The sequence below is a fragment of the Epinephelus lanceolatus genome, chromosome 4, assembly GCF_041903045.1.
Source record: "Epinephelus lanceolatus isolate andai-2023 chromosome 4, ASM4190304v1, whole genome shotgun sequence".
In the NCBI taxonomy this organism is placed as follows: domain Eukaryota; kingdom Metazoa; phylum Chordata; class Actinopteri; order Perciformes; family Serranidae; genus Epinephelus; species Epinephelus lanceolatus.
In genome coordinates this window covers 38,843,891-38,862,779 of record NC_135737.1, presented here as the reverse complement: position 1 = coordinate 38,862,779, position 18,889 = coordinate 38,843,891, and the positions used below count along the sequence as shown (strand labels likewise).

The window sequence follows — 18,889 nt, the reverse complement described above, 5'->3', positions numbered from 1 at the left end:
TGAACCGTTGCTGTATCTGTGGTCACAATGTTGGAGTCTAATACTATCATAATGTCATTACACACAGAGATGTCTTTGTGTCAGTTTATCACTCTGTCTGCCTCTGCACAGAATGCCCATCGACCCAGCCATTGAGAAAGATCACCAACTGCAAGAGCGGACACCAGAGAGCCCACTGTCTTCATCAAGAGGCATCAAGTGCTGGCAGGAGTAAGTGTCAGTTTCTGTAAGAATATAGTTTAACAGTTTTTCCATCTGTGTTGGTTGCAAAATATCTGTGATTCTAAGGTGCATTATTGTTTACAGCAAATCTCGAGGAGCCACACGAGAGCAAAGCTGTAGGAGATAAAGATTTTGAATATGTCCTTGCTACATCTGATAGATATTACCTGTGAGGGGCAGAGCATCTCCTGGAGGTTCAACGCACACGGTAATGTACAGTGCCTTGCAAAAGTATTCACCCCCCTAGAACTTTCCCACATTTTGTCACGTTTTAGCCACAAATGTAAATGTATTTTATTGGGATTTTATGTGACAGACCAGACCACCACAAAGTGTTGCATAAGTGTGAAGTGGAAGGAAAATGATACATGGTTTTAATTTTTTTTCTACAAATAAAAAACATAAAAGTGTGGTGTGCAAAAGTATTCACCCCCCTGAGTCAATACTTTGTAGAACCACCTTTTGCTGCAATGACAGCTGCAAGTCTTTCGGGGTAAGTCTCTACCAGCGATACACATATAGAGACTGAAATATTTGCCCATTCTTCCTTCGCCCCAGTCTCAAGTCTTTTGCAGACTCCTAACAGGTTTTCTTCCAAGATTGTCCTGTATTAGGCTCCATCCATCTTCCCATCAACTCGGACTGGCTTCCCTGTCCCTGTTGAAGAAAAGCATCCCCACAGCATGATGCTGCCACCACCATGTTTCACAGTGGGTATGGTGTGTTCAGGGTGATGTGCAGTGTTAGTTTTCTGCCACACATAGTGTTTTGCATTTAGGCCTAAAACTTCAATTTTGGTCTCATCTGACCAGAGCACCTTCCTCCACATGTTTGTTGTGCCCCCCACATGGCTTGTGGCAAACTGCATGGCTTTGTTTCAACAATGGCTCTCTTCTTGCCACTCTTCCATAAAGGCCTAAACCCAAGAGAGACATGGAAAAATTGTGCATCTGACTTGGTGGAAATAAAAACATACAGTATTTTAGAAGATTTTTCACTGCGTGTGAGATCGTTGCTTACTTTCTTGTTATACCAAAGAACATTATACAAAAGAAGACGACAGTTCAGATTTATTTGGAATGAAATACAGTCCTATCAATATTTTTGTTATTTGTGTTACTTTTGAAATGAAATGGTATCTTTAAACCCAACTACATTAGGTGCTCAGTAAACTTTGAAGTTGAGTGGACACTGGTGACTGTTGGCCCTGTGTTTCCAGTGTAATTTTGTGTGAAAGCAGTGATTAACAATTATGCCCCTTGATTATTATTTTATTGCATTACTGTATTGTAACATTTAAATAAATTCTGATCACTCTGACTAATGTTTATTGTGTAGCTGTGTCAATGTGTTACACATATTATCATGTATTTTATTTTAAATCTTTTATTTTTGTGAACATTCTCAAAACCTATGTGTAATATTATCCATGTATGTTCATATTTTTGTAAAACCAGTGTTAAATCGAATTAAGTATTTTTATGGTTCCGTGTCAAGACGACACATAGTAACGACGCATAGCAACGTCGTTGTCAAACAACACATCAAGACGACACATAGTAACGACGCATAGCAACGACGTTGTCAAACGACACATCAAGACGACACATAGTAACGACATAGCAACGACACGCAGTAACGACGCATAGCAACGACGTTGTCAAACGACACATCAAGATGACGCATCAAGACGACACGTAGTAACGACACGTAGTAACGACACGTAGTAACGACGTAAAGACACTGTCAAATAACACTTAGTATAATACACAGCAAGACAACACAACATAACACATCATAATGACACTGTCAAACAACCCATCATAACAACACTTTGTCAAATGACACAGCATGACGACACGATGTAATGACAAAGTCAAATGACACAAGGACAGTTCAGCGTTTAATAGACATAGACAGTGCGCGTGTCGACATATTTTTGGCACAAATGGAACCCCATAGAGAAAGACTGAGAGAAATTTGGTGAAGAATTGTTTTAGGCCTGGTATGAAATTATTGTCTCACCTGCCTCAAAGTGTTTTGAAGGACATTTTGAACATTCTGGTATGCTCAAAGTCTGGATAATCAGGTCCTGACCTCGTGTGGAGATTCCCTTTCACATATGCAGCACACAGCAGGAGATTGTCCATGTCAGGAGCATTCACCTACTGGGAAAACTTTTTTCTTCCAGTTTCATGAAAGGCACGTGATAGAAACGTCATTGATTTGACCACTCGCACATGATGAAATCTCTGGACCATGACCTGCTCCACTCATGGCCTCATTTACGCAGTTCACAAACTGTACTAGGAAGCTGGCAGGATGAAGTCTATTTAATGTGTGATCCAACTGATGAGGACATTTGTGTTCTCATATACCCAGACCCCCTCAGAAGATTTGGTTCCCCCCAGTGTTGGCAATGGTTATGGCCTTGAAACATTTTGAAGCATCTGTGGGAATATTTTAGCTAAACAAGGTTAAGAAATGGATTTGACCCCTTTGGTTAAAACAGGACATCTAGGTGTTTGTTTAACTTGTGTTTATCATCAGTTGGACTTTCTTAATGTTTGTTGAGAGACTGTACTTATTGCTCATCCTGGAGATAATTCATTTTCTCTGAGAACTCATTGACTATCAAACAGTTGCTTATTACTTTCTATAATACGTAGTGAATATAAAGACAGAGAAGACCTGGACACAAAGCATGCAAGTTTAGAGGACGATCGGGTTCAGACTGAGCTTTTGAGAATGTCATATAAAAAATGTGCAACAAGGCACAAGCAAGCAATAGTGGAGGAGAGAGGACATTGGGCCAGTAAGGTGGAGTTTCTCCTGGCTGTGGCGGGAAATGTTGTTGGACTGGGCAACGTGTGGAGGTTTCCTTACCTCTGCTACAAAAATGGAGGGGGTAAGCAAATATGATGCTCTCTACTTGTTAATTCCTGTACATAAAGGTATGTATTGTTGTATACTTTGTAAATTCAGGAGCATTCCTGGTGCCATATTTGGTATTTGTGGTGACCTGTGGTGTACCACTGTTCCTGCTGGAGACCACTGTAGGCCAGTACACCCAGCAAGGCAGCATAGCCTTCTGGAGGAAGCTATGCCCACTGGCAGAAGGTATGCTGTTCAGGATTTTATTATAGATTGAGGATTCAGTGACACTCTATAACACTATTTGATTGATTAGCTCCAGAAGTTGATAGTTTCATTAGCGGGTTCTTTTGAGGATGAAGAAGAGGTTTGTTTTGTTGTGAAAACTCCATCTAGGAGAAAGCAGAGGTTTTGATCTTCATATTTGTTCAAGTTGATTAATTCAATTTGTTCTCGATTGATTTTACAAATATAAGCAAAATGCTAAGAGTGCTCTTCTAAAACTTAAAAATCAACTGTAACTGTGCCTGACTTTATCTTTTATTACAAAAATTAAAGACAAGAAAGTTTCTTTACAACAAACAAATGCTTCAAAATAATTTTTAAAAATTGAACTTATAAAAAATAAATGATATTGATTGATTGATACTTACGAAAATATTAGCTACAAACATGGGTAAAATCTTAGTCCACGTCAAAGTACTGTCTGTACAGTGGGCTGTTTTTGTCATTTTCAGAGCAGCTTTAGTAGTTACATGTGATCAGGTTTCCATGGTCCCGACATTAAACAGTTTGGGTAATGGATAAATGGAGGAGGTCAGGTTTTCATAATGATTATCTATAACCACCAAATGTGGCCCTGCAGGTATTGGCTATTGTGGACAGCTGATCCTTTTCTACAGCTGTATGACCTACATCATCATTCTGTCCTGGGCTTTGCTCTACCTGGTGTTCTCCTTCAGCTCACAGCTGCCCTGGGCCAGCTGCAACAACTACTGGAACACAGGTAAAACACATACTGTCTCAAAGCATGAACATTGGTATGATGTACTGATGTTATGATAGGAGATACCAACACTTAATCAAGTGGTATCTGTGTTGATTTATGGTCAAAATGAAAGCAACAGAGGTCCTGTGTCTTTCTTTTGACCTCTTTATGCCCACATCTTTTAAGTTCCCCCCAATGTCGCAGGTTGTTTGGTATAATGTGAGGTCTGTGAAGCCCCTGGAGACACATAATACATTATACATCATCCTGTTATCGTTATTATTATTATTTTTCTCTCTATCCTTTCAGATGACTGCATAGACTTTTCAACGCAAAATAAAACCTCTGAATGGACCAACCAGACAAACACCACCTCTGCTGCCACAGAGTTCTGGGAGTATGTCCACGTAGATGAACAAACCAAGCTTCTAGGATCTTTTAAATGTCCCAGACTGACCGCTTACAAGTACCAATAAAACATTTGTTCATCATTTTACCTCCTAGACAACGAGTGCTGGCTATCTCAGGGGGGATTGAGGAGATAGGCAGCATCAGGTGGGAGGTGCTGTTGTGCCTAATCGCAATGTGGATCACGTGCTACTTTTGTATCTGGAAAGGGGTCCGGTCTACAGGGAAGGTATTTAGCCTATAAGTCCTCATGTTGTAGTAAAAGTGTATACAGTATATTTCTTAATGTCTTACACTGTTGTCTTTTTCCCAGGTGGTGTATTTCACTGCTACCTTTCCCTATGTGATGTTGGTAATTCTTTTGATTCGTGGCCTCACTCTTCCTGGAGCTCTACAAGGAGTAGTGTTTTATCTTCTGCCTGAACCCTCACGACTCGCAGACCCTCAGGTTGGAGCTTTTTCATATACTACAACAGTTTAATGTTCAGGATGACAAACTTACTCACTGTTGCTTTGTGGAACAGGTTTGGATGGAGGCTGGTTCTCAGATTTTCTTCTCATACAGTGTGGGTGTGGGAACCTTAGCTGTGCTGGGCAGCTACAACACCTACAACAACAACTGCTATAAGTAAGTATTTATTAGTGAGTGACTGAGCTTGATGCTCCGACATCAACTTTTCTGACAGATGTACCAGAGGACAAGAGCTACGCAGTAACATATTAAAAAATGATCAACTATATGCTATGAAATCATGGTATACACACTTTTTGGTGTGTTTTGCAGAGACTGTCTGTGGCTGTGTTTACTGAACAGTGCTACCAGTGTGGTAGCTGGATTTGCAGTCTTCTCTGTGCTGGGATTCATGGCTCGCCAGCAGGGTGTTCCCATTGCAGATGTGGCCGAGTCAGGTAACGAAATCACCAGAGATATTCAGACAGCTGCAACCTACTCTTCCTGTGCATATATGTTACAGAGCATCACCTCATTCTGGATGGAGAATCTTGGATCTTCTAGATGTGAAGATCCAAAATAGGTCTGAACACTCCCATCTTCTTAGGAACCAGGAAGCACATGATGTAAAACCCTTTTTATCTGTCGTGAGTGGGGACGACAGACACTGCCTGTTTCTGTAACTGGTTCTGGATCTCTGCTGAGAGGTAATCTGTCTCCTCCTTCTGAAAGGATAGATTCACCTCCTTGGTACCCATGAATGAGGATGAATGCAGCAGGGCTGGAGAGAATAGCCCAGTCTCAGCGTCCTGTCCATCCATTCTTGTTGTTTATATGTTACTTGATTGATAAAATTTCTACTGCATCACCGTGTGGATGCATATCATTGATGCTAAATTGAAAAACAAAGGCAGTTGGTAGACAGTGATGAGTCTAGCATTGTTGTGTTCCAGGTCCAGGTTTGGCATTCATTGCATACCCTCAGGCTGTAGCCATGATGCCCCTTCCCCAGCTGTGGTCCATCTGTTTCTTTGTCATGATCATTCTCCTGGGTCTGGACACACAAGTAAGATACACTTGGATGATTTCTTTGTGGAAGAACATGTTCACATTTGGAAACGTACATATTGTGTCTTGTCCTTTCTCTGTGCAGTTTGTTGCCATGGAGGTGGTAATGACATCCTTTGCAGATATCTTTCCCACAGTGATGCGCAGGGCAGGCCGACGGGAACGTTTCCTCATCCTTTTCTGCCTCGTGTGCTTCTTCTCTCAGCTTGTGATGATCACTGAGGTCAGTATGTTGTGTTGTATGCATATTTATTATTTATTAATCTATCGTGGTGGACTGCCTCCAAAATGTGACAATCTCTATGTCATGACTTTGTCTTATCATTTTAACAAGATGATCTGAGCATTGTATTTGTAAAATATCCTCGGGGCTGTTAGGATTTCCTGGTTACCAGGAGTTAGAATGAACACTATGGCTGCACTGTCAGACACAATAACACAATGAAGAATCCATGTCAATTACGATTTACCAGGAAGTCTGGCACAAGTCAGTGCTGCTGGTTTTTATTCAGTCAAACAATTGTTGCTAGGAAGCCCAGGGTTCTCCTGCAGGTAGTGTAGGAAATGGACTCATACTTGAACCCAATCCATACACTCACATCAAACCAGACTCCACCTCCTTCCTGCTCCTCCTCAGACAGTTCCTTCTCCAGGCCTGATCTTTATAACAGCAATTCAATAAGCAGAGACAGACAGACATACAGACCCATTGCACTAACACCAGTAGTTGCAAAATGTTTTGAGAGACTGATGTCACAGCACATCAAAGACTGCCTTCCTCCTGCCTTTGACCCACATCAATTTGCATACAAAGCAAACAGGTCCACTGATGATGCCATCTCCACAGCTCTCCACACTGCTCTGAGTTACCTGGAACACCCAGGGACCACTGTAAGGATGCTATTTGTCGACTACAGTTCGGCTTTCAATACCATCATCCCCGACATCCTTGTGGGCAAGCTGGCTGCCCTGGACTTCCCCCCTGCCACATGTGCCTGGATTGAAGACTTTCTGACCAACCACCCACAGACTGTCAAGATCGGCACCCACAGCTCCCCCACCCTCATGCTCAGCACCGGCTCTCCACAGGGCTGTGTGCTGAGCCCTCTCCTGTATGCCATCTACACCCATGACTGCACTCCCACCCACCCCACCAACGCAATAATTAAATTTGCAGATGACACCACCTTGGTGGGACTCATAACTGGAGGGGATGAGTCGGCCTACAGGGACGAGGTGCTGCAGCTGGCAGAGTGGTGTGCCAAAAACAACCTGGCTCTCAACACCAAAAAAACAAAGGAGGTGGTCATGGACTTCAGGAGGCACAAAGCTGACCCCACTCCCCTATACATTAACGGAGACTGTGTGGAGAGGGTCCCCATCTTTAAATTCCTGGGGACTCACATCTCTGAGGAGCTCTCCTGGTCAGCAAACACAACAGCGGTGGTGAGGAAGGCCCAGCAGCGACTCCACTTCCTGAGAGTCCTCAGGAGAAACAGACTGGACCAGAGGCTGCTGGTGACTTTCTACTGCTCCACCATTGAAAGCGTGCTGGCATTCTCCATCACTGTGTGGTATGCTGGCTGCACAGCAGCTGACAGGAAAAGGCTGCAGAGGGTGATAAGGTCAGCTGAAAAGACAAATGGCTGTCCCTTGCCCTCCCTGGATGACATCGCTAGCTCCCGATGCCTCATGTGAACAAGGAAGATCATTCGCGACCACCTCCATCCAGGACACCACCTGCTCAGCTTGCTGCCCTCTGGAAAGAGGTACAGGAGCATAAAGAGCAGAACAAACAGACTGAAAAACAGCTTCTTTCCGTGGGCTGTCAGGACACTCAATGCTCACATGAGTCACTAATGCCTCCTTTTACAGACTCTTACAGACTTAAGTGCAATACCTTCTTTTATTAAGTGCAATACAATTTTTTTACTTATTGTTTTTATTATGACATGACCTGTATGCTCTTGTCTCGTTAGTCTTGTTTGTCTTGGGTTGTCTCCACTTGTTTTATTTTTGCTCTTATATTTACTCCTAATGCACCTTCGGTTGTGGCACTTCCAATTTTGTTGTATAGGTGTCTGTACAATGACAATAAAGGCTATCTTAAATCTTGAATCTTGAATCTTGAAGAATGAAGTAAAGATAATATTTAATACATAATATGAGTGTACAGATTAACAGATGATTTGTGCTGATTAAGATTTAACAGAAGTCTTTGGCACTTGGACACCAGAAGGAGATAATTTGTGATCAAGGGACATCTGAGTGGCAGCAGGATAAATCCCCCCATGGAGTCCAGACACTGGTGGTGAAGGTGGCTGGTGACTACGAAGCTGCTGACTGCTGAGGCATATGAGGCTGATGAATCCGTAAAGACTAGGTGGTGATGGGGAGGTAGAGGGCGAACATGACTACAGCAAGAAAGACTCATATTCAAAATGTGGAGCAGTAAGACGATAGGCTGACAAAGACTGCGTGTCGCTGTGCTGTTGGTTGATTGTGAATCAGCTGATGACAATGACATCTGGAGAAAGTGAGTGAGCATGCGTGCAAGGAGTGAATGGCAGGGTGAGAAAGAAACTCACTACCAGAGCATGAAAAGTGTTTTCTCCCTGTCAGAACTTTCACCAGAGCTTCCTTAATTGCAACATGTAACTTGATATGTTGTAAGCAGTATGAAAATAGGGTGTTAGGAAAAGGCTACCATAAATCTGACATTGACATATTCTGCAAAATAAACAAACCCTCATCAAATGAATGTCTGTGCTGTCTCCAGGGAGGGATGTATGTGTTCCAGCTGTTAGACTACTACGCTTGTAATGGATTCTGCATCCTCTTTCCCTGCGTGTTTGAAACTCTGGCACTGGGATGGATATTTGGTAGGTGTGCTGTTTTTTTTAAGGGGCACTCCAGCATTATTATGGTGAAACTCCATAAATTCAGAGGACTCACAAAGATTAAAAAAAAAAAATCTGAACTGAAGGTATACACATGTTTTCACCAGATGATTAGTATTTTCAGCAATGAGTAAACTGATATTTATGTTTAGAAATGTGAGTACCTCAAATCATTTGCAAACATCTGGTCCGATCTGTCCATTATGTACTGATCATTCTGAGTCATCTCTTATAAAGGGGCGGAGCGGCTGTATGGCATCATTAAGGACATGACAGGTGAACATGCCAACCCATTCTTTAAAATCTGCTGGCTTTACCTCACACCGCTGGTCTCACTGGTGAGTTGGCTTTCAATGTGCACTTTGAATAAACCCACAACCTTGGTCCTTATCATATACTCCTGAATATGTCTTTGCACTTTATTTGAATCCTTGTTTTTTTATGATAGATTACATTTCTACACTGAAAATACAACTTCTTAATCTTTCTTCTCTATTGTTCTCTTAGGGCTCTTTTATATGTTCTTTGGTTGAGTACCGGCCTCTGACCTTTAATCGCTGGTACGTGTACCCAACCTGGGCATACGTGTTGGGCTGGGTACTGGCCCTCTCCTCCATCCTGCTTGTGCCAGGATGGGCGCTGTATAAACTGGGAACTGGGACTGGGAACCTCAGTCAGGTGGGACAACTGTGTAACTGACTGTTATAATCAATACAAGAAATTACATGGTGAAATATAATGAATAGGAATTCATTCTCTTATTTTAATTAATTTTACAGTTCTGTTGGGCTGTTTCGACATTATCAAACAATCATGCAGTAATCCAACTTGCTGCGAATAGCATCCTTAAATCAGATGCTATTTAACACCTTATGAAATGGAAAATAAAGTTGTGCTTCATTATTCTTTTTCTCTTAAATCCTTAAGAAAAACATTAACTGATACAAGGGATTTGAGTATAAAAAGCAAAGGAGCAATGCATGTCTTCAATTCAACTGATTTTATCATCATATCCATATACTTTTAAACTCTTTGAGAATCCCATCAAAATGAGTCAAGTTTCAAGTTTTGTCACATTTTTGCTGTAAATCTTTAGTAAATATTTCTCTCTATTTTCAGCGTTTCCATCATCTGTGCCGACCTGACCCTGACTACTCACTGACAGAAAAGAGTGAAACTGAGTTGCAGCAAATCAAAGAGGAAGATCTGTAGCTGAGGTTACGATATTGTAACCCTAGTTCTCTTAGCACAGGCAGAGCCCTCTACTGGACTCTTTGGGTAATACTCCTCCAATACTGAGCATGCATTTGCCCACTGAGATTTGGAGAAACATGGCCGGTCAATAAGGACGTGCCTACCCAAATACATGTGGACCCCAAAGTATAGCTGAAGGCTGTCTAGCATCCTAAACTCTCTTCAGTGAGAGGTGTGACAGGGCCCCTCAGTGGAGGGCTCCGTCTGTGCTAATGGAACAAGGGTTACAATATAGTAACCTTTGTTCTACCTGACACGGGCAGACAGTTATCACCAGCAGGAGGTCTCAGTGGAGAGATGTTGTCGGTGGACTCCCGTGGGACACTGATATACAGGACACTGATGGGATGTCATCATCTACAAATGAGGTCATTGTCTGGGGTCCATGTCATTGGTCCGACAGCCCATTGGTCCGACATCCCATTAGTCCGACGGTCTGCGGTGCTGAACGGCTCCCGGCAGGCGTATTTCTGCCTTGATGGTCCGCCGCGACCGGCTCTGGGTCAGCTGGGAAAGGCTTGGAGGAGGCTGCTCAGTCTGACAGTGAGACTCTACCTCCTTGTACATTGTGGGATTCTCATGTATTTGGGTAGGCATGTCCTGATTGACTGGTTACATTTATGAAAATCTCAGCGTGCGAATGCATGTTGGTGATTACAGGAGTATTACCCAAAGAGTCCAGTAGAGGGCGGAGCATGTGTAAGATGGAACTGTTCACTCCCATTTGATATGAAACGTTACTTGTTCCTGAACTCTGTCACCTGCAATAATGTGTTTAACATGTAAGATCTGGCACTGAGTAGGCTGGTTACTGATTGTGATATCAATTCCTCTGCTTCTCTACAGTCTGCAATCCAAAGGTCAAAGACAAACAAGACCAGTTTTATTTATTTTAGCTACATCATGCTGATCTTGGATACTTTACTTGTGTGATATCACCGCAAGATTTCTCCTGTCAATGTCCCACACTGAATGAAACAACAAACCATTTTAACACACAAAACAGACAGTTTCAAACTGGTATTTTTCAGGATTTTTTTTTCCTGTCACATCATCATCACCATAACATTTCTGTTTTGATCCAAAATAGTGAGTAGTTAAATGCAATGAAAAATGTGCATTAAAAACTTGTATAATGTCTAAAATAAATTACTTTTTTAAAAGTAAAAGCATTTTTCATACTTTATTGATAATGAGAGAGAGATGTGAAAGGAGAAAGGGAGGGGAGGACATGCAGCACAGGGCCCTGGGCTGGACTTGAATGTGAGCGATGTTTTCTAATGTTTGTTTAGAGACTGCTTTTCTTGCTCATCCTGGAGATAATTAATTGTCTCTGAGAACTCATTGACTATCAAGCAGTTGCTTATTACTTTCCACAATATGTAGTGAATATAAAGACAGAGAAGACCTGGACACAAAGTAGGTTAAGAGGATGATCAGGTTCAGACTGAGCTTTTGAGTATGTTGAATAAAAAATGTGCAACAAGGCACAAGCACGCAAAGGTGGAGGAGAGAGGACATTGGGCCAGTAAGGTGGAGTTTCTCCTGGCTGTGGCGGGAAATGTTGTCGGACTGGGCAACGTGTGGAGGTTTCCTTACCTCTGTTACAAAAATGGAGGGGGTAAGCAAATATGATGCTCTCTACTTGTTGTCCTTAATCTGTGGTAGATGCATGCATTGTTGTATACTTTGAAAATTCAGGAGCATTCCTGGTGCCATATCTGGTATTTGTGGTGACCTGTGGCATACCACTGTTCCTGCTGGAGACGACTATAGGCCAGTACACCCAGGAGGGTGGCATCACTTGCTGGCTTTTTGCAGAGAAAATGGACAGTCTTTATAGTTACACTGTGATCACCATCAGATTTCTATTTTGATCCAAAATGGTGTGTGGTTAATGTGCACTAAAAACGTGTATAATTCAAGTAATGTCTAAAATAAATAGTTTTTTAAGAGATTTTTTGGCATTTTTCATGTGTTATCGATAGTGAGAGAGATATGAAGGGGGGAGGAAAGGGAAGGACATGCAGCACAGGGCCCTGAGATGGACTTGAATGCGGGCTGATGCAGTATGGACTCAGCTACTGGGTGAGCTACTGGGGCGCCCCTAAAATGAATCACTGTTATCTGTGCAAAATGCGGTAAAAGTTCCAGGAGATTCTAGATATCAAATTTGAAAATACATAAAAGGAGAACCCTTCCTGTTTGTTAGAGTCTCTTCCTCTCCCCATTCTCCTCTCTTTTTTAATAGTCATGCTCTAAACTATATAATTATCTTCTAAATAGGCTTGAAATATTCTTAAAGAATCCCAAACAATAGACACATAAAGCTCCGCATTCCTCCTCTGCGCTCTTTATGCACTGCAGCCCCAAACTGCATGTCATTTTGTTTAAATTAATTATCAGACACATCCTGGGAGATGAAAACATTAACAAAAAGCAAAAACATCACAGTGTTTCATATCACATCATTTAACATCACAGTGAAAATAGCAGTGGACATAAATATCACTGAAACCCTACAGATATGTTTGAGCTACACAGATTAAAAAAGTACATCTTTGTGGCAGACAAAACATGTCTAATAATTTGACTTTATGAGTCACCCCTATTCTTTGCCATATCAACCCCTCCAATGACCTTGAATAGACATTTTCAGCAGTCTTAACCAGGTGTTTCAGTGTCTGATGGTAGCTGCTTGTAGTGTATTAATGTTTAAACAGACTTAATGAACCTATCTTCGTATACCTAGGTGTGTGTTCCTACAAAGACCTAAGAACTGATTAACTGTTAGGCAGTTGCTGATTACATGACACATTAGTAGTAAATATAAAGACAGAGAAGACTTGGACACAGAGCATGTTGGTTAAGAGGACCATTGCATTCAGACAGAGCTTTTGGGAATGTCGTATAAAAAATGTGCAACAAAACACAAGCAAGCGAAGGTGGAGGAGAGAGGACATTGGGCCAGTAAGGTGGAGTTTCTCCTGGCTGTGGCGGGAAATATTGTCGGACTGGGCAACGTGTGGAGGTTTCCTTACCTCTGTTACAAAAATGGAGGGGGTAAGCAAATATGATGCTCTCTACTTGTTAATTCCTGTACATAAAGGTATGTATTGTTGTATACTTTGTAAATTCAGGAGCATTCCTGGTGCCATATCTGGTATTTGTGGTGACCTGTGGCATACCACTGTTCCTGCTGGAGACCACTGTAGGCCAGTACACCCAGGAGGGTGGCGTCACCTGCTGGAGGAAGCTATGCCCACTAGCAGAAGGTATGCTGTTCAGGATTTTATTATAGATTGAGGATTCAGTGACACTAGACAGAGAGGAGACTGGTTCTGTTGTGACAGGCTGCTGTGACCCTTACAAGATTTAAAAGAAGATAATTAATATTTAAAAAGGGGTGGGGGAATTTTTTTTAGCTATGTTGCTGAATGTTAATGTTAAAGGAAAACTCCATTGATTCCACACAAAGAAGTCTGTCAACAGGTCTTGGGCAGCACTTCTCCATATGTGAAAAAAGTTGTGTAAAGCGTTTTGTTGCTCCAAAGTGAGTTATGCAAAACCTTAGGAATCACCTCAGCTGATCTCACTTGAATCAGCCTGGGTTTGGCCTGCAGACTACCAGTTTTAAAAAAATTTGATGGTGTGGAGTCAGAAATGAGCTTACCAGACCTCTGCAGCCTGCTGATCATCTCTGCCTGAGGCTACACTCCTAGCATTAGTATTATTGAAGAAGAGACAGTAGAGAAAATAAAGTGTTTCTTTTTTCAACTTTTTCAACCATTCACACTCACATTCACACCTATAAGCAGTAAAGTCACCAATTAACCTGCATGTCTTTGGACTGTGGGAGGAAGGCGCAGTACCCAGAGAGAACCCACAATGAACATGCAAACTCCGCACAGAAGGGCTCCAGCACGGGTTGGAACCAGGAACCCTCTTGCTGTTAGGCGACAGTGCTAACCACTACTCCACCATGCCGCCCTTGGGGGAGGTCAGGTTTTCATAATGACTGTCTATAACAGAATGTGCCAAATGTGGCTCTGCAGGTATTGGCTATGGTGGACAGCTGATCCTCCTCTACAGCTGTATGACCTACATCATCATTCTGTCCTGGGCTTTGCTCTACCTGGTGTTCTCCTTCAGCTCACAGCTGCCCTGGGCCAGCTGCAACAACTACTGGAACACAGGTAAAATACATACTGTCTCATGCATTAAAGGTTGACTTGTTAAACAGAGTATAAACATTTGCATGATATGCTGATGTTATGATGGCAGATATCAACACTTCAGTCACGTTTGTTCCAATGAAAAGAGATTTAGTTTTGCTCTTCCTCAAAGTTGGGGGATTTCAGACTGATTTTTATAAGAACTAGTCAAAGTGAAAACAGCTGAGGCTGAGGCTGGGTCAAGATTCAGAAACACTGATCTTACATTCCTGATGATGCAACTGGACAATGTCTTTCATTAGATCTTTTCTGCCTGGTCAATGCCCACATCTTTTAAGTTCTCCCCAATGTTGCAGGTGGTTTGGTATAATGTGAGGTCTCTGTGAAGCCCCCAGAGACACATAATACATTATACATTATCCTGTTTTGTGGTTATTGTTATATCTTTATCTCACTGTCCTTTCAGATGACTGCATGGACTTTTCAACACAAAATAAAACCTCTGAATGGACCAACCAGACAAACACCACCTCTGCTGCCACAGAGTTCTGGGAGTATGTCCACGTAGATGAACAAATTAAAAAGTTCCTTAAAAGTCTCAATAACACATTTCTTTGTCCATCTTTTTACCTCCTAGACGACGAGTGCTGGCTATCTCAGGGGGGATTGAGGAGATAGGCAGCATCAGGTGGGAGGTGCTGTTGTGCCTAATCGCAATGTGGATCGTCTGCTACTTTTGTATCTGGAAAGGGGTCCGGTCTACAGGAAAGGTATTTATATTAGCCCTCATACTGTAGTAAAAGTATATACAGTGTATTTCTTAATGTCTTACACTGTTGTCTTTTCCCCCTAGGTGGTGTATTTCACTGCTACCTTTCCCTATGTGATGTTGGTAGTTCTTTTGATTCGTGGTCTCACTCTTCCTGGAGCTCTACAAGGAGTAGTGTTTTATCTTCTGCCTGAACCCTCACGACTCGCAGACCCTCAGGTTGGAGCTTCATGATATACTACAACAGTTTAATGTTCAGGATGACAAACTTACTCACTGTTGCTGTGTTGGAACAGGTTTGGATGGAGGCTGGTGCTCAGATCTTCTTCTCATACAGTGTGGGTGTGGGAACCTTAGCTGTGCTGGGCAGCTACAACACCTACAACAACAACTGCTATAAGTAAGTATTTATCATTGTGTGACAATAACTTTTCTGACAGATGCACCAGGGGACAAGAGCTACATAGTGACATATTGAAAAATGATCAACTATATGCTATAAATTCACTGAGTACGTTCATGTTTTTGTGTTTTGCAGAGACTGTCTGTGGCTGTGTTTACTGAACAGTGCTACCAGTGTGGTAGCTGGATTTGCAGTCTTCTCTGTGCTGGGATTCATGGCTCACCAGCAGGGTGTTCCCATTGCAGATGTAGCCGAGTCAGGTAATGTCACAGCCAGCTGGTGGCAAGCAGCAGCAGCACTGAGTCTAACCTGTGAAGTTATGCTATCTCTGTGAGTGTTGTAGTCCAATCCTCTGTGTGGTTTGTTGTAGTTAGCCCTAGCAGCAACCTGAAAAATGAAGCCAACGCAGAAGTGCCAAAAACTGCAGTTGTTTGAATGGCCATTTGAGGCCGGTTGCAGACAGGAGTCAATCCCTACAGACACCCATTTTAAAATGTTTCCAGCCTGGTACAACAGGACCATTTGGTCTCTATAGCTTATTTCCCCCGTCATGACACATGTAAAAACTCATGTTTTCACATTTTATTACAGCTTAAAGTTATGCAGAATTCAGGGTATGGCCTTTTCAAGCAACAGATTGTCAGCAAGGGGTCACAACAGTCTATGAGTCAGATCCACCTTCTCAGTCAAATATGCTAGGGAGGGACCTCTCTCTCGGTTGGGAAACTAAACTAAGCCAGCTAACTGTATATAAAGAAGTTAAAACTTGCTCCACCTCAGATGCAAATGCTAAATAAATTAGAAAACAAAGGCAGTTGGTAGACAGTGATGAGTCTTGCATTGTTGCGTTCCAGGTCCAGGCTTGGCGTTCATTGCATACCCTCAGGCTGTAGCCATGATGCCCCTTCCCCAGCTTTGGTCCATCTGTTTCTTTGTCATGATCATTCTCCTGGGTCTGGACACACATGTAAGATGCACTCTGATGATTTCTTTGTGGAAGAACATGTTCACATTTGGAAAGGTACTTATTCTGACTCATCCTTTCTCTTTGCAGTTTGTTATCATGGAGGTGGTGACAACGTCCATCATGGATATCTTTCCCACAGTAATGCGCAGGGCAGGCAGACGTGAACGTTTTCTCATCCTCTTCTGCCTCACGTGCTTCTTCTCTCAGCTTGTGATGATCACCGAGGTCAGATAGTTTCAGCTAATGACATTTTAATTATTACAAAATGTAAGTAAATATATTTTGATAATGTGGGCTTCTATACATCTGAGGTTGACATATTAAGTAAAATAAATAAACCCATGTCAAATAGATGCCTTTGCTGTTGTCTTCAGGGAGGGATGTATGTGTTCCAGCTGTTTGAGTACTACGCTTGTAACGGAGCCTGCATCCTCTTTCTCTGTGTGTTTGAAACCCTTGCACTGGGATGGATATTTGGTAGGTGTGCTGTTTTTGAAGGGGCACTTCAACAATATTATAGTCAAACTCCATAAATTCAGGGAACTCACAAAGATTAAAAAAAAAAGAGTAAACTGATCTTTATGTATAGAAATGTGGGTACCTCAAACCATTCGCAAACATCTAGTCTGATCTGTTCATTATGTACTGATCATGCTGAGTTATCTCTTATAAAGGAGCAGAACGGCTGTATGGCATCATTAAGGACATGACAGGTGAACACACCAACCCATTCTTTAAAATCTGCTGGCTTTACCTCACACCGCTGGTCTCACTGGTGAGTTTTCATGTTTCTGATCCTTACCATAGCCTTGTTCCTCTACACCTGAATATGTCTTTGCACTTTATTTCAACCCCATGGATTTTTATGATCATTACATTTCTATACTGAAAAAAACAAACAATTTATTAATCTATTTCTGTTGTTCTCTCAGGGCTCTTTTATATGCTCTTTAATTGAGTACCAGCCTCTGACCTTTAATCGCTGGTACGTGTACCCAACCTGGGCATACGTGTTGGGCTGGGTACTGTCCCTCTCCTCCATCCTGCTTGTGCCGGGATGTGCGCTGTATAAACTGGGAACTGGGACTGGGAACCTCAGTCAGGTGGGACAACTGTGTAACTGACTGTTATAATCAATTCAAGAAATGGCATGGTGTAATATAATAGAAAGGCTTTTTTTTTTTTTTTTTAGAAATTTTAATCAAATGTACAGGGTCCTATTGGGCCACTTACACATTAACAATTGTGCAATACTTCAAGTGGCTGTGGACAGCATCCAAAAATCAGATGCTGTTTAAGACCTTACAAAATAGAGATCACAGATCTTGCCTCATGATTCTTTTTCTGACAAAGTACAAATGTGCAAAACATTAACTGATACATGGGATTTTGATATTTTCCTCAGGTCCGTGTTAAGTTTTGTAACAGTTTTGATTAATATTTCTCTCCATTTTCAGCGTTTCCATCATCTGTGCCAACCCGACCCTGACTCCTCACTGACAGAAAAGAGAGAAGCTGAGTTGCAGCACATCAAAGAGGAAGACCTGTAACTGTCCACTAAGCTGATATGAAACGTTACTTGATCCTGACTTCCGTACAACAAGATCTGGCGCTGATTGAGCTGATTACTGTTTGTGATGTCACTCCCTCTGCCTCTCTGCCGTCTACTATCCAAAGGTCAAAGACAAACAAGACCAGTCTCATTTATTTGTCTACGTCATGCTGATCATGGATACTTTACTCGTGTGATATCACTGCAAGGTGACACGGTTTTCTTCTGTTAGTGTCCCACTCTGAGTGAAACGACAAACTATTTTAACACATAAAAAACACATTTTCAAACTAATATTTTTGCAGAGAAAATGGACAGTCTTTATAGTTACACTGTGATCACCATCAGATTTCTATTTTGATCCAACATGGTGTGTGGTTAATGTGCACTAAAAACTTGTATAATTCAAGTAATGTCTAAAATAAATAGTTTTTTAAGAGATTTTTTGGCATTTTTCATGTGTTATCGATAGTGAGAGAGATATGAAGGGGGGAGGAAAGGGAAGGACATGCAGCACAGGGCCCTGAGATGGACTTGAATGCGGGCTGATGCAGTATGGACTCAGCTACTGGGTGAGCTACTGGGGCGCCCCTAAAATGAATCACTGTTATCTGTGCAAAATGTGGTAAAAGTTCCAGGAGATTCTAGATATCAAATTTGAAAATACATAAAAGGAGAACCCTTCCTGTATGTTAGAGTCTCTTCCTCTCCCTATTCTCCTCTCTTTTTTAATAGTCATGCTCTAAACTATATAATTATCTTCTAAATAGGCTTGAAATATTTTTAAAGAATCCCAAACAATAGACACATAAAGCTCCGCATTCCTCCTCTGCGCTCTTTACGCACTGCAGCCCCAAA

At 41.9% G+C, this 18,889-nt stretch overlaps 2 protein-coding genes across 3 annotated transcripts; both read left to right on the top strand.

Annotated features, from left to right (window-relative positions):
- The first annotated feature begins 2,924 nt into the window (after positions 1-2,924).
- LOC117259226 (sodium- and chloride-dependent GABA transporter 2-like) lies at positions 2,925-11,306 on the top strand. 2 transcript variants are annotated; one of them, XM_033630473.2, is made up of 14 exons: positions 2,925-3,130; positions 3,208-3,342; positions 3,962-4,102; positions 4,394-4,481; positions 4,589-4,721; positions 4,806-4,940; positions 5,017-5,120; positions 5,277-5,401; positions 5,897-6,009; positions 6,097-6,234; positions 8,791-8,893; positions 9,149-9,249; positions 9,419-9,589; positions 10,031-11,306. In XM_033630473.2, exons 1-14 carry the CDS (start codon positions 2,971-2,973, stop codon positions 10,121-10,123), a joined length of 1,740 nt encoding a protein of 579 aa, XP_033486364.2. In that variant the 5' UTR covers positions 2,925-2,970; the 3' UTR covers positions 10,124-11,306. The 2 variants fall into 2 exon arrangements, with proteins under 2 accessions (XP_033486364.2, XP_078023377.1); XM_078167251.1 differs by lacking the exon at positions 3,208-3,342.
- A 1,529-nt stretch (positions 11,307-12,835) lies between these two features.
- On the top strand, positions 12,836-18,472 carry LOC117260160 (sodium- and chloride-dependent GABA transporter 2-like). Its single transcript, XM_033632066.2, has 14 exons — positions 12,836-13,228; positions 13,306-13,440; positions 14,221-14,361; positions 14,807-14,894; positions 14,978-15,110; positions 15,194-15,328; positions 15,406-15,509; positions 15,648-15,772; positions 16,367-16,479; positions 16,567-16,704; positions 16,854-16,956; positions 17,154-17,254; positions 17,412-17,582; positions 17,937-18,472. The coding sequence occupies exons 1-14, from the start codon at positions 13,069-13,071 to the stop codon at positions 18,027-18,029; spliced, it is 1,740 nt and encodes a 579-aa protein (XP_033487957.2). The 5' UTR covers positions 12,836-13,068; the 3' UTR covers positions 18,030-18,472.
- Positions 18,473-18,889: the final 417 nt, after the last annotated feature.

What these genes read in the sequence shown, in the direction of transcription:
- LOC117260160 (XM_033632066.2), top strand. Translation starts at nt 13,069, where the DNA reads ATGTCGTATAAAAAATGTGCAACAAAACACAAGCAAGCGAAGGTGGAG. An exon ending in TACAACAACAACTGCTATAA is followed by an intron (nt 15,510 to 15,647) that starts GTAAGTATTTAT and finishes TGTGTTTTGCAG; the next exon opens with AGACTGTCTGTGGCTGTGTT. An exon ending in AGCTTGTGATGATCACCGAG is followed by an intron (nt 16,705 to 16,853) that starts GTCAGATAGTTT and finishes TGTTGTCTTCAG; the next exon opens with GGAGGGATGTATGTGTTCCA.
- LOC117259226 (XM_033630473.2), top strand. Translation starts at nt 2,971, where the DNA reads ATGTCATATAAAAAATGTGCAACAAGGCACAAGCAAGCAATAGTGGAG. An exon ending in CACGACTCGCAGACCCTCAG is followed by an intron (nt 4,941 to 5,016) that starts GTTGGAGCTTTT and finishes TTTGTGGAACAG; the next exon opens with GTTTGGATGGAGGCTGGTTC. An exon ending in GGCACTGGGATGGATATTTG is followed by an intron (nt 8,894 to 9,148) that starts GTAGGTGTGCTG and finishes TCTCTTATAAAG; the next exon opens with GGGCGGAGCGGCTGTATGGC.